At 39.6% G+C, this 15,179-nt stretch overlaps 1 protein-coding gene across 13 annotated transcripts in view; it reads right to left on the bottom strand.

Moving 5' to 3' along the window:
• Nucleotides 1-15,179, bottom strand: part of LOC109478479 (actin-binding LIM protein 2-like) — a 65,800-nt gene that overhangs the window by 25,613 nt on the left and 25,008 nt on the right. For 9 of the 13 annotated variants that reach the window (XM_019780016.1, XM_019780017.1, XM_019780022.1 and 6 more), the window contains 6 exons: nucleotides 8,878-8,965; nucleotides 5,454-5,515; nucleotides 4,441-4,494; nucleotides 3,793-3,849; nucleotides 3,010-3,108; nucleotides 232-349 (listed from right to left, as the gene is read on the bottom strand). In XM_019780016.1, coding sequence (XP_019635575.1) covers nucleotides 232-349; nucleotides 3,010-3,108; nucleotides 3,793-3,849; nucleotides 4,441-4,494; nucleotides 5,454-5,515; nucleotides 8,878-8,965 — 478 coding nt within the window. The remainder of the gene's footprint in view (nucleotides 1-231; nucleotides 350-3,009; nucleotides 3,109-3,792; nucleotides 3,850-4,440; nucleotides 4,495-5,453; nucleotides 5,516-8,877; nucleotides 8,966-15,179) is intronic. The other 4 variants (XM_019780026.1, XM_019780027.1, XM_019780020.1 and 1 more) reach the window with 3 other exon arrangements.

The following is a 15,179-nucleotide window of genomic DNA, read 5'->3' as shown; positions in this document are numbered from 1 at the left end:
AGCAATGAGTACCTGTATACAATAAACAACCAATAGGCAAAGCCAACATACCACCAACCAACCAATCAAATGACAGAAAAGAACAGCCACTCAACATGGAGGAACTACAGCAAACAGCCAATCAAGCAGAAGACTGTTGGAAATAGCCCTCCTCAAATACTAAAAACAGACAGCTGTGCATCAAACCTTTACTATATCACAGACCATGATTAGGGAGGTGTGTAAACTCACCTGGTGTGTGAAAGTGTTTCTGTTTGGGGTCCTTTGGGTCCCCGCTGGCCCGCTGCATGCCATGGGGCTTGTTCAGGTAACTTCCCATGTACATCCTGTTCTTTGGAGTTGGAGAGTTCTGGGAAACAAAGGAAGGACCTTCAGTGAGATTATGTTAATGGCACAAGACTTACTCTGTTAGCATAAGAATGGATTTACCAGGCCCTCTTTGGGTAGTGGAGCTATCTGTTAATATAGAGGAGAGGGTAATTAGCTCCAACCACGTAAAATGCCTAGTACCAAGTGTCTAGATGAGCTAAGTGGCAGAGAGCTTCAACAGCCCTGAAAAGAGCCTGCTCAATCCATGATAGACGGACTGGATTGCAGGCTACACCAGAGTTATTTGGTATTGGTGATTTGGTATGCTGTATCATAAATTTTAAGATTTTGGAGAAAAAAACATTCACAAAATAATTAGTACATTTTATGTAGTTACATATAAATATAAGATTGACAGACTACCAGCATACCCACAGAAACACAACTTATACTAACAGTTCATCACATACAAATGTAGATGGCGCACTGACCAGTAAAAGACGCCGAAGGGCAGGTACACCAGCTATACAGATACAGAAAGCAATGTGCTGAAGACAGGCAAACCAGAATGAGGTTGTTTTTTAGAAAATATTGTTTTAACCCCCCCAAGCTGCTGAAAGTCAATAAAAGCCAAGAACACCCAAATCACCTAAATGAGAACAACTGATGCAAGCCGACTGTCAAACAGCACATAAGAAAACATGTCTCTGAAAATGAACATCCGGCCCAGAAAATACTGCCTCTTTCATACTCAAGCAGCTCAACACTTCTAAATATATACTAGTAGTAATCTCAAGATATTACCTTGACTGTTTTTCCTCCAATTCTGTACAAATCAAGCTACTAGAGCCTTAAACTCCCCTTTGCTTGGGATATTACTGTTGTCTACAGTATGCCTTACAGGTACCTCACAATGTTAGAAAAGATCAGCATTACGTACAGGATATTACATGTCATTAGCCTCTGGGAACATTTGAGAAAGACTATAATAGTGGCAAACAAAAGGAACCACCACACCAGCTGGTCTGCTTGTTGCAAACGATATCCCTCCCTCCTCACAGCTGGCCTTGGGAAGTTCTATTGTATCTAGCCTGTCGACTTCTATGCCTGAATGGGTTAGGATCGGGATCAGGCATGGTTCTGGATAGCCTACCTGCATCCAAGAACATAGATTGGCCCTAGGCATGGTTCACTATATGCCTGAACATGGTTCTGGATACAACAAAGGTGACATAAAAGGGGATAGAGAAGACATAGCCTCCACCAGGCCTTCATATGAAGAGTTATGGATAGTAGAATTGGGCAAAAATGGGGTGGACGATTGGCCAGGAGAGTTAGGCTGCCCTACAGGTAAGTTCCTGTGAATCCCTGTGGTGGCCAAACTCCCCTCACAAATTATTCTCCCTGTTTGGCTAAATTCTATTATTTTATTATTTTTAGGTGTTAGTCTAAGACTAACTGAGACTAGAGAGCACACAGCACTTACCCCACTCAAACAGCCCACCTCTCCACAAGGACAACCACATACACACACACGACCTAGTCACGCACTACACGTTTCAGCAGGGGTTCAAGTGGATATTGTACTTTGCCATTACCAAGTACAAGAGCTTATGACATGTCGCTGCAGACTGCCATGAAATATGACCCACAGCTTACGACCGAAGTGAACAGTCACACCCTCAATAAAACGTCTTCTCTACTTCTTCACTGTCTCAAGAATCAAGGATGCATAAAGGATGCTTGAGGAAAATGTTAAGTGACCAGAAATATAACTTAGAAGGAGATTCAAGGAGGTATCCCGCATCCAGTCCAGGTCTTATGCACAATTCTATAACAGGTGTAACATTAGCAGGAAGCTAATAAATGCACCGGGCTGGTCAACACTTAGCTGCAGCTGAGCACTTCAACTTCAGCAGAACTGTAATTGTTGTAACCTTTGCCCTGTAAGTTGTAACATTGTGCCAGTATTGTACCTCTGACAATATCTACTATCAGTCAGTCTCAAAAGACTATGACACTATCACAGTTACCAATTCTAGCAAAAACACTCTCCCCTTATTGCTAATACCTGTAGGTGAAATCATGCAACTATATTGAGTAGAATAGGTAGGAAATTTGCATTGGGAATGAGGGTCTGCATGGGGGTTCCTGGAAATGAATATGGTAAATTCAGGCTGGCTAGCTTAACTGTAAATTAAGTTCATTGTATAAAACTTTCGAAACTAGTCTGAACATTCCATGCTGGCACTAAGCAGGATTGTTAGCCTGCGGGGGGGGGGGGCGTCAACAGGGAGGAGTCAGGGTCAGAAGGGTATCAGCTGCCAATCAGTTACAGGGAGGTCTAGATTACACACAGGCTAAGTTTGCAGAATGGGTAGATGTGAGGTTGTATGGAGGATTTGCCTTTATTTCTAAACCAGTATTATTATGATAACAAAATAAAGCAAAAATAGCAATTTCTCACTCTAGACATAACTGTTATAATCTGTAGGCTAGTAGCTCTAAACTGTTAGGGGAAAAACAAACTCAGTGGCAATTCGATAGCAACTCAATTTTTTTTTATTCCAATTGCATGTGCATTATGCATAATGGTTTTGAAATAAAACCTCCTTTCTAAAAGAGTAAAAAATCAGTTTCTTGACTTTGGGAACTGGGGTTTTATCCAACCTCCTGTTGAAAACCTGTTTAAACTCTTACCTTTTGCTTCAACATGGGTGCTGAGGGAACCTGTCTGCGGAGTTTGAGTGGAGATTTGGGAGGAGTCTGAAGAATGTACTGGGGACACCGGGGGGTTGACTGCAGGGGAAAGGGGGACTTTCAGATGGACTTATACTTCTACTGTTATATGTTGGAAGATGATTAGTCCTTGGCAAATATTATACCATACAAATCGGTTCTGTTAAGTTCAAAATAGAATGATGAAGATATCTTCTTGCAAGAAAGAATATGTCCCATGTACTTGTAAGCACCGCATGACAATTAGTCCAGCTACCAACCCTGAGTCAGTACAGCTCAGTCACATGTACCCTGCTTTAACAAGTGGCTGGGAAGGTAGAAAACTAGTATCAAACACACTGACGTTAGTGGGAGGAAATTGAAGGCGGTATTGCATGTGGGCCTGTATGCAAAACTGAGAACCAGGCAGCTTCAGCATTATGTTTTTACTCCAAGTACATCTGTGTCATACATGTAGCTCCTCAAACATCATATCATATCAGAGCACAGGCCCTCAAAAAAAAAGGAACTTTTAAAAGAGGACTTGATTCACAAACTGCACAAGCAATGCAATCCATACTGACAGCATTGTCTATTCTCAATTATATGCTTATCCTGTGATGCTCTTTTGTTATCTATCTCAAGCAGTGGGAAGGAAGATGGTGACTAGTGGGATTTGCCAACAGCTCTTCCTGTTAGGAATGCCACATCAAGACTGCAGCACTGTAGGCACGTCAAGACTGCAGCACTGTCACACCAGCTCACCTTGGGGTACTTAGCCCGGTAGGGTGGGGCACTGGTGCCCAGTTTCTCGGCTATTTGCTATGGACATGACAGTAAGAGACAATAAGACCAACGCATGACAGACTTCATGTCAAACAGACATGTCCAGTTTACAACCATAATCCTTGATGTCCTTACACATCCACATCACAGGGACAACCAGTTGTTTCAAGGCAAGGTCCCATTTTGGGGAAGAGCCAATAATAGTCATTGTAGCATGTATCATGGCAAGAGATATTGTAACAGTTCTAGAATAGAAAATTATCTAGACCATGCTCATATGAATGATTTAAATTTTCAAAATGCAATGTAAATGGTAAGAAAATGGTCATGCAATACCAACATCTTTGTCATACCAATAATTGATAACTATTGGATTACAGAGTCTAGCAGATGCTGAGAGTGCAATGCATTTCAATACAAGACAGGATGCTGAAGAATGCTCCAAAATGCAAGTTACGTCATATAAAAATGTTCCAAGGAAACACTACCATGCTTCTGGTATACTGAAGTAAAGGAACATGAAAGAAAAGTGAAGAGATGCATAATATGCAGAGAAAATAATCTTTGTTTGCTTGTTTACCATGAAAACATGCATGATATGCAAAAAGTATGAGCAGTGAAAGTAACCTTGATAGGATAGTAGTTTTGCTTGGGAACTCGGTAGTCCTGATGTCGCCAATACTGCACAGCAGGTGCACCACGAGGGGAGGGGTAGAGACAGATAAACAGAGAGGCTTTATTGACGCAACAAAAAGTACAGCGACTTTTCGTAAGGTCAACAAAATAGAAAAACAAAATAAATCTGAAAATGCTACTTGCTAAAGAAAATAACGGGCTAAAAGGGCAAAGGAACTAGTCAGGACTGCTGGAGGCTATGGCTAATAAGTATGAACACAATCACTTCATTACTTGATCACAAGTGCATGTGGAAAAAATTTGCAATGAAGTTGGGAGATGTATACTGGTTTACACATTGTCATCATATTTTACGCAGAGAGATTTTTGGTATGCATGTAGAAATGATGACGAACAAGTAAGGAGGTGTAGACACTGTCTCTTGTAACAGTACTGTCAATACTCTTACAAATGTCCATTCTGGGAGGTTTAGTCTCTGAAGTGGACATTACAGAAATCATCAGCATGTGGGCAGAATTCAATACCATTAACTTGGACCTGTTTCTACCACAACTTTGTGGTTATTACGGTCAATAGAATGGATGACATTGACAGAAAAACTATAATTAAGTCAGTGAACAAAAGGTTAAGTTCATTTTCACAGTCATTATCCTATAATTGACTTCTTACTGCCTGAACAGCGCTTGACTAGATTGAAAACCATTTCGACCAGTGATTTCCTGTGCCCTGAGGGTGCTATTTGTCTGAAACTGAGCATCTACTAAGAAGCAGAGATTGGGCTTCTCAATGATTTCTTCAACAAATGTCATCATTTCTAATGACAATCAATGACATGTCCAAGCTCCCTTTCAAACCCATCTGCTGTGTTCAAGCCATGTTTAAGGAAGGGAAATCAGTCTTAAGTTTTCCTGGCATGCATATGTTGAGTTGATTCACAAACCTGATCAAACTATTCATGGACGTTGCACCATGACATGGACTGAGCATGGACAGGAAAATCTTACCTGGTCTTTTATACCATTAGCATGGGCAGCCTTGCTACAATCTGGATGCCAAATCTGGTTATCTGAAAGATGAAGAAAACAATGTTTAAATTTTCATTATATATGATGGCCACTGACATAAACATATGAAAGAGAAATGGACACAATCATCAACAGCTTAAGGTACATGTAGTGATACCTAATAAACAGTGGCTATTACATATTTTACAACAGCTATAAATGTTACAATTTGATATAGATTCTAAGATAATACAGTAGGTTCCCTCCCAACAAACATGGATAGTCTCAGTCAGCTTTACCAAGATGTCTCTCGGTCTATGCCTTGGATTTCTAAACTCCACATGGGTTCTCAGCAGTTTGTCAATTAAACACCCACGTTCTTGTGTGAGAAAACATCTTCTGTCATCTCCTTGGCGAGCCTGTATTATCTAAGAACATGTCATGCATGTAAATGACATGGTCTGCTGATAGCTGAGTAATATTTCACCCTCCCCTCCAGTGGAAATGCTATCTTGATGGGAGGGAACTTGGCACCACGTCAAGTATCCACAGGCAGGCCTGCCTGGCATGTTCACAGTTCTCTCTGTAAAATCCATACACATAGCAAATGGCCATTTCTGCAAGGCTGCAAAATGACAGCATCTCATCGTTTTCCAAGAATTGCTTTGACGTTTTGTTCTAATGCAGGGGTTTGATGGACGTCCTGAGTTACGAAATTGAAACTATACTCTGACTAAATTCTCTCGGTCATTCAGTTACTTTATTTTGCATAACATAATTTTCTACCTGAATGTCTACTTATCACTGATATATATTTTAATAGAATTATAAATTGAACAAAATGGTGAACAACACCAAAAGAAATTATTCCATCTTTGCCATATGACATACATGTATATAACCTTCATACATAACCAAGTTTGTGATAATATTAGTCAACTACATTCTTTGAGACATCTTTCTACCTCATTTACAAGTACCGGTAGCTGTTTAGAAGCACTATACACTGTCTACTGATACTGTTTAGGATCATAAGTATTTCAGGCACTTGCATTGACCACATATTACAAGTGATTTCTGATAAGCTGTATCATCTAGACTTCATCAGTTGGCTTCATGGTATTAGGACATCCTGGAGGGCCTTCAAACCACCTGCTCCATGCTTTCCATACTGTCACAGCTTGCTTTTTTTTGTTTCAAATAATTGTTTCACTGCCTTTACATTTGTAGACATAATACACCAGTTTTGTACATCAGGTACAATCTAGAACATGACTGTAAGGTTTCATCCACTCACACTGGGATGGAACCCATCTCTTTTCGATAACTGTTCTTGTAAAAGAAAACTACGGTTAGTAGAAAATTTGTGTTAAACTGTTTGAGTGGCCTGCAGTGCACTGGCCCAACCCTACTGATGGTATGGTATGAGTAAGCTTTCTGCCACATCAAACATGACTTTGTACTATTTGATCAGGATCAACAAACCAGCTATTAATATAACAATTTCCTGTACACATGTAAATCAAAATCAAACTGCTCTGACATATTATAGAGGTCCATACATCTTATAGGTGACAACACTTGTGTATGTTTATATATTATATTAGGCATTTTAGAACTAGGTTTTACATGAAGAGCTGATTTTGAGTATTACCCTCCCTAGCAGTGTATGTATCAATATCACTGCCAAACACTCACTTAATTTTCTATCCCAGTAATTATTGCAACTTCCTCACTAAAGAAACAAATAACACAATATAATGATTATGACTAAACAATATTGTAGTTGCAGATATATTTTGTATTCTGTAATGTTCAACCTAGATGTCTAACCTTTATTAACGTACATGTAATATGTAGTTGCATAATCATTGGACCTGAAACTGAGCAGGATCTTTAATCATCATCATAAAGTGTCATGGTTCCAATAAGTGAGATACACAGCTTGTTTTGATATGACAGAATTTCGGGGGTTAATTTTGTAGCCCCCCACCCCAGAAATGGTGCTATTTTTGTGCTGGTGCAGCGACAGACCACATTCTGCATGCGGCACCACGCTCTACTGTCCTGGATCAGATTCTGTTTTTAAAAGCTTAGAGGGGTAATGAAATAACACTTCATTCACAGGGAGTTCACACGTTTCGGTCATCAGTACATGATGTACATTGTTCCTTCATCTGTATGGTTATACATGTAGTGTCCAAAGCAGATGCTGCATAACCCTTTTTGGCCTTGGTCATGCTGCAGCAATTTTATATCACACACACATAGTTCAGGATATTTTATCTGTGTGAATGGAGCCCCTGTTATCCATATCACTATTGCGAACAAAAAGTGCTCCATTTTCTTGTCCATGTGCTACTACAGTATCGTTAAATAATACAACTATTGTATGAAAGCCCATGTATATGCATAGAATTTGGCCTGGGTGCCATGGTCTTATTTAGTTTGGGGCCCATACTTGTCCCCTCACAGGCCAGCATGGGAGTCCTGGTAAACTAAATAGGATAGCTGCCAGGCTACATTCAACCAATAATTTTGGATGATAAAAAAATCACATTCAAACCCTACAATAGGCAAAACATGACGTGTATATACACACTGTATATACATGTATCATAACTAATGTTGCTCTTAACATACCAAATGTACATACATGTAAGTTCTAGATTCTGAGCTACCTTAATAATTCTATGCTATGGTTAGCTGTTGGTGTTGTTTATGCTACAGGTTATGATTAAGAGAGTCAGTATGAGGGGTGGGAGTGGCAATGCTAAATCAGACAGTACTTACAAAGTATAACCTATACAGAATATTATTTGTTATTTTCAGTGTGCACAAAATTTTTGTGAACCACTGGCACATGAGTTAAGTAAAATCAAATGACTGTAAACATTTTCTTTTATAATTCCCTTTCTGAAGCATTCTATGCTGTACATTGTGCAACTCCCTGATCTCATATTCTCAGTAAAAACTAGAAATAAGATTGTTGTCAAAACAACTTTAACACTGTGATTGTGAAAGGAACAGAGCATCAACAGGATGTGGCATCTCATTCACCTTGCAGATCAACTTTATATAAAAAAATATAATCTGCCAGAGAATATTTCAATGGGGTTTTGTATTCCACCTTTTCTGCACATACAACATCATTTGATTGGGCAATTTTTGATAATTATTGGTCAAGATTTTATTAGTATTAAAAATAATACTCATCAATCATGTGCCATATAGATATATTGCACTTCTCTTACAGAGGTTAGTCCTATATTTTGGTTGTAGTATATAACTATTTCAAAAAGCTGTTTCTCTTTCAGATTCATAATGAGTGCATTTATGAACAAAATGTTATCTATTAAGTATTGGGAATCCTTGACAACCCAACAGTAGTGTCCATCCACTGTGGACAGGACCAGAGGCTTACCTTGCAGATACATCTCCTCACCCTCCCCAAACATCAGCCCACACTTGGCACATTTCGCACAGTGAGGGTGATAATGCTTCTCTCCTGCCTGTAACAAGACAACAACACACAGGTAAGTAAACCAACCCACCTGGTGGAAAGGAGAGAACAGCTCCCACGTACAAGGATGGCTGGGCAGCTACGCTGGCTACGTACTAACTCCTGGCTCTGGGCATGTTTTATGCAGTGTTTTGAACTATGCGGCCAATTTGAAATATGATCTGTGACCTCGTCACGTCACCAAAAAAATGGATCTCCTTTTGCTGCGGACGATGTGATGCCACATAAAGGGAGGTTCATTCAGCAGCAACAGGAAAGATCATTTCAGTTCTGGTTGTGTGAGATGGCGGTTGTGAAGAAAAAAACAGATTTAGACCCAGGCTGGAGACCAACAGTCTCCATAACCAACACAGACACCAGAGGGTAATGCAATCTGAATGGCAACACCCTTGGCAGAATGTTTCACATAGTTGGCGAGGATATGTTACCCACAGTCTGTTTTTCACACCCAGGGAGGAACAGAAAAGTGGCTGGATGACACGTAGACCGTGGCGGTCAGTATCACGCTGTATTTATGGCTGCACAGCGCGCATTAGGGCAGTGATCCCTTTCCAGGCCTGTGCCCTTCTGTCCCTCACCAAATGGCACATAACAGAGAAAACTGAACCTGTTAAATTAATGGAGTGTGTCCCAACCCCAGTTGAACCTTTGACATCACCAACATGATAAGCTTTTCTGCATTTCTTCATTACAAGTCTTTATACACAATTTACCTTGAAGTTCATAAGATTATTCTTTAACAGTAAGTTACTTCACTGTGTTTGTACAGCCCAATTTCAGGTAAGTCTGACGTTGGCATGGCAACAGCACCTACAGTAATAAAGTGTTATTTCAGCACAGTGGACAGGGTAATGGTTTTTGTGAAGCCGTGACTGGGGTGCAGAATTATGGCTTTGCCAGTGGCGGTACAGTACAGTAGGCCATCTGGACATGTCATGGTCGTGACCGATGGTTTCTCAGTAAATGAAATAAGCAATTCCCTGGTTGTGCTAATTCATAATGCACATTAAAACTATTACATTTATTGTGAAATATCAGCATAAATGAATTTACTGCACAATAATCATACAAAGTAATAAAAACTGCCTTGTCTGGACTGTTTTCACTCCTGTAGTTATCATATTCATTTCTATATTGATTTGCAGCATCCATATATTCAGTGCCTACATGTTGGGAGGGATATTGCTTTTACTGTGGATATTGTTTATAGACCCACATATGTTTGTGAATCTCTGTATGACCATAAGGATTGCTTGATGTACAGTACATTTGAAGATGACTTCAGGTGGAATGCAGGTATATCATGACTTGAGACATAGAATCTGGTGTTATAATAAAATATTACAAACCATTTCCCTAACACTAACAGACCACACACACCCCCACACACCCCCCATGTTTGTACTGGAGCTGCCTGTGGCACCCTGGGAGGTCATGCCCAATTTGGGATGTCAACTTCAAGGGGACTGACTGCCCACCATGAAGGCTAAGGCCAAGGAACAGCATCAGGTATGCGGTTTGAGGTCACAGCAAAAATATTTCACTTTATAGTATAATATAATACATTGTACAATAAAATTGGGATGTGGTCAATCAAAATCAAGTTTCTGAACTTGTCTTAAAAGTATAACATTTCTCTCTGTCAATGTCAATAAACCCAGCAGACCAAACTGTACTAATGTCTGCAGGTGCCCCATTGTCTGGACTTTTATGGGACTGGCACAAATAAACCACTTGCTTGGCTTGGCAGTGTCCCCATCTTTCATCCATGTAGTTTACTGGAGGCAAATGTGCTGAAAGTTGCACCCTAGCTGTCAAATCAACCACACTAAGGACTGCAGTTCAAGAACAAGCTGCTAAGGAGCTCCAACCTACATCACTTTTTACTGACACGAAAGCCATCTGTTACCAAAAATATTAAGATCATAGCATGTCCATGACAAAGCATACAGTAGCTGAGGTACTATGTACGCCATGGGAACTCATTTTCTCCTTAAGTTTGTCAATTCAGCCATTCCAAGTACAGATACTTCTTGCGACTTCCCACATTTGTGGAAGAATTGACATAACAGGTGACTATCATTTTATAACATAACAAACTGGAGGACGATCCTAACCAAAGCTTAGTGCTTATTTACGAGTAAGGAAATAAGTTTTACCGGTAAGTCCCTTCCCAAGGGCACAACGCTGGGGCCTGCCAGGGATTCAGAACCTTCAGATTTTAACTCAACAGTCCTAGGAACAAGACCACCTTGCCACTTTATTTATTACCCAGAATACAGGGTATGGGACTATGGGTAATGTTTGTTTACAGTTAACAGTACTCCCATTAACACCATGTATCAATTCAAAAGCTACTACATGAAGTCAGCAAACACTGTAAGTATCCAAATATGGACAACAGTGAATCATTGATTTGAGTCTTGTGCTTCCCAATAGGAGTTGTCCATGTGGTTATACACACAAACTTGGCTGCTGTAATATAACACTACAGTCAAGACTTAGTCATGATCTGAGAAATCAGATTAGCAGCAAGGTCTGTAAGATTCCAGTCTTATTGTATAACTAACAGTGGTTGCTGCTACATGATTAATGGCACGTATTCCACCATATATACCATAAAACTTGAGTTGATACGTCAATTGAAGTGTTGTCTATGGCAGTTAAGTCAAGATGATAATCCCCAAGTTGTGACAGTTTGCTCAGCTGCGCAAAACCATAAAGTCTCCTTGTCGAGCAGTAAATCTCAAATCTGCTATTTTCACCATTAGAACATTATATCAATTTCAGATTTCTTTACGACAAATCCCAACAAGGAAATAGCTGCCAGTTAAGGTAGTGATTGAAAAAGCTCCTGGAGGCTATCCTGAAGATTGTACTAGTAACAATCCCAGTTGTTCTTGGGCCATATATGCACATACTAACTAACACACCTCACTACTTCTACTACAGGAAAGTTAATGATGATATGTATACAAATGATAGTCTTATCTACAAGTCACCTTTTGTGATCCCTACTGTCCTTGGTATATCCCCCTCTATGAAAACCTTGCAGGTAGTATTCCTGTGTTTTCCAGAGATAGCACCAGTCTGGTTTAAGAGACAACGCCTGTGTCAAAGTACACTGGACCAGGTCAGAGTTCAGCCACCAGATAGTGGTGTTTGTCTTCCTATCACAGGGACTCCTGAATACTGGGGTATCCAGGCACTGCCAAGAATAAACCAAGGGAAAGGTACATGACGCAAATGGAGGTAACTCAAAGCAGCCGCCTCTAATTGTTGTCTTTCTGCAGCAGCATAGGTTTACATTCCAGTTGTACTAGAAGTCAGGAAAACTATTCCTCCCTGGGGTTTGGGTGGGGAGATCAGGTAGCCTGGCAGCAGACAGGTGAGGGGCGATGTGAAGACAGTTAACATCACCTGACTGTAAAATTATAGTGCTTATCTCAGGAACTTCAACAACTGTCTGTTGTTCAAGCTTAAAACTTAATGAAAATATTTTAAGTCTTTTCTATCTGCAAAACTCAATTTAACTTCTATTGGTACAACCTGATTTTTGTTCCAACTTTTCTTCAGTTGATAAATAGATCAAAGTCAAATTCTTCTGTTACATTTCATCCTGTAATACTTTGAAAAATATGATACATAAAGATCAGATACTTTCTGAAAATACATGTACACGTGAAATAGAAAAAAAAATGAGAACATTTACCATTTGTTTTCCCAGATTTTTCCACCTCTTTTCTCTATGAAGAAGTTAACTTTTAACAATTGTGAGAGCTTTGTAATGATTGAGCATACACAGGTCATGGATGAAAAGACACTGACAAGCTACGGTCAAGTACAAACACTTATTTGTGACACCAGAGTCTGACTAAGGTATGCAGTTCAAATGCAGGGAAATATCAGAAAAATGAGAAAAACTTGTTTACGATGTTGAAGTTAGCTATAACATTTTGATTAATTTATTTTAATAATATGTTGTCCACCCGAGTTTTTTTCTGCGCACAAAATTTTGAACTTAGCTGCACCGCCAAAAATGAATTTCCAACCCTGTGCGGTCAAGTACAAACACTTGTTTGTGACAGCGGAGTCTGACTAAGTAAGGTATGCAGTTCAAATACAGGGAAATATCAGAAAAATGAGAAAAACTTGTTTACGATGTTGAAGTTAGCTATAACATTTTGGTTGATTTATTGTTTGAGTTGAGTTGTTTTCTGTGCACAAAATTTTGAACTTAGCTGCACCACCAAAAATGAATTTCCAACCCTGTGCGGTCAAGTACAAACACTTGTTTGTGACAGCGGAGTCTGACTGAGGTATGCAGGGTGAGCCTTTGTACCCGTCCCTCAGAACCAGACCGCTGTTTGCTGAGTACACAGTTGTGTTTGCTAACCTCTCCAGCAGAAGGCAAAGGGCACCTACCTTCCCTTCTCCTCCAGAAAACACGTACACATATAACATCAGCACATAATACAAAATAAAGCAAGCAATTGCACAAGTTCTCCGAGGAGTCAGACATTTCAAACTAGTATCTGATACATAAAGTTGAGGCCTAGATTCATTGAACCCATATCCTTACCTGGCTAACAAGGCTGCAAATGTCACATGCAAAACAACTCCTAAAACTTGACACAGCTGCACCAAAGTTGCCACACCCCTTTTAAAGTTGCCACACCCTGCTTAAGGTCGCCACATCTCACACCTCAATTATCCCTACAAACCTGTAGAGGACAGTACAACTCATCTTTACTGTGCCTGATGTCTGTTGGAGTGTACATTGGTGTAACATAAAGAAGCCCAGCAGGGAAGAACAACTCTTTCCAAACTTAATGTACACCCTAATTGATTTTATCCTGACAATACCTGTGTACCTCTAACACAGACATAATGACTGAAAAACCATTTTCACTCCTTTTAATTCTCTCTCCGTACTCCATGGGGTGTGATGTCAGCCAAATCAAATTCTGAGGAGAACAAATAACTGAAATAGCTCTGGGCGCCCCTCCTGCAATCTAATTGTATATGTTTGTTTTCTGCTGGCTTTGTTGATGACACTTCTGGTAACCATAACCAAGGTTAAATTTTTTGTCTGTGCATTAGAGTTACAATCACAGTTTTAAAATAAAGATTTAACATGGACCTATCTATTCTCCTCAGAATTCCATTTGGCAGACACCAAAACCAATGGAGTGGGTGTGATAGATGTGAAAAAGGTTTTCCAGTCATTATGTCTATGTTAGAGGTACCTGTATATACATTATACAGTGTATGATATAAAAGCATTACTGACCACTTTTAGTGACTAAAGGTTGTGTTTTCCATTTCCACAGTTGGGTATGTAACCTGTTAAGAATCTGTTCATCAATCAACCAAGGCTTACATTGTACATCCATACTTTAGTGTCAAGCGTGGTAAAGTAGCAACCAATACCATTAGAGGAATCCTCAAAGCCCCAAAGTAGTCAAAACCTTTCTGAAAATGTACTCCGAAAATGTAACATATAAATATAAAAGTACATCAACGTTTTTTGCTTTACTTCATGGCATTGATGTAGGTATTTCTATTCAGGCAGAAAGTTGACATTTGACAGGATTTTCCATTACCTCTACCTAATATAAAAAAAGTCCCATACAGATTTAATCTCTGAAAGCTGAATTAGAGAATGTCTTAATCATCTATGGTAATGGTATCATTAATAAAATCTGCAAAGCCTGAAAAAAAACTTACCAGTGACCTTGCCAAGGACAAATTTAAGATATTGTAGAGTGTTTAAAATTTACTGTCACCAACCGTAGTGATATTTGAACAAAAATGCATACAAGCTTCAAAGGGTAATTTTCATGGGGAATTTTGAAGCAGCAAACCCACATATGGCATATTCCCCAAGAGAGCTGCATTGCTATAACGCTAATCTCACCAGCAGCAATACGGTGGATGGTTCTGCCACTATGGATCCGTGACCTGAATATGTAAACATCAGGGGGGGAATAAGGACGAGGTATGAAATATTCTTGCAAGATGTGATTCATCAGTTTTTCCTCTCCTCTAGAAGTGTGACATCTGCATCAGCATTTGTAGTGGCAATTTATGATGAACAATTTGCATCAATAATTATTCAACATTACGTTGACAAGACCATCTCACTTGGTAGCCTAGCCTTTACATTCCTGGCAGCCTCATACAGAGTATCTAGTAAATAA

The sequence above is a fragment of the Branchiostoma belcheri genome, unplaced genomic scaffold, assembly GCF_001625305.1.
Source record: "Branchiostoma belcheri isolate BF01 breed outbred unplaced genomic scaffold, Haploidv18h27 scaffold44, whole genome shotgun sequence".
Lineage (NCBI taxonomy): Eukaryota > Metazoa > Chordata > Leptocardii > Amphioxiformes > Branchiostomatidae > Branchiostoma > Branchiostoma belcheri.
Note: the sequence above shows the minus strand (reverse complement) of the source record. Positions and strands in the feature narration are given on the sequence as shown.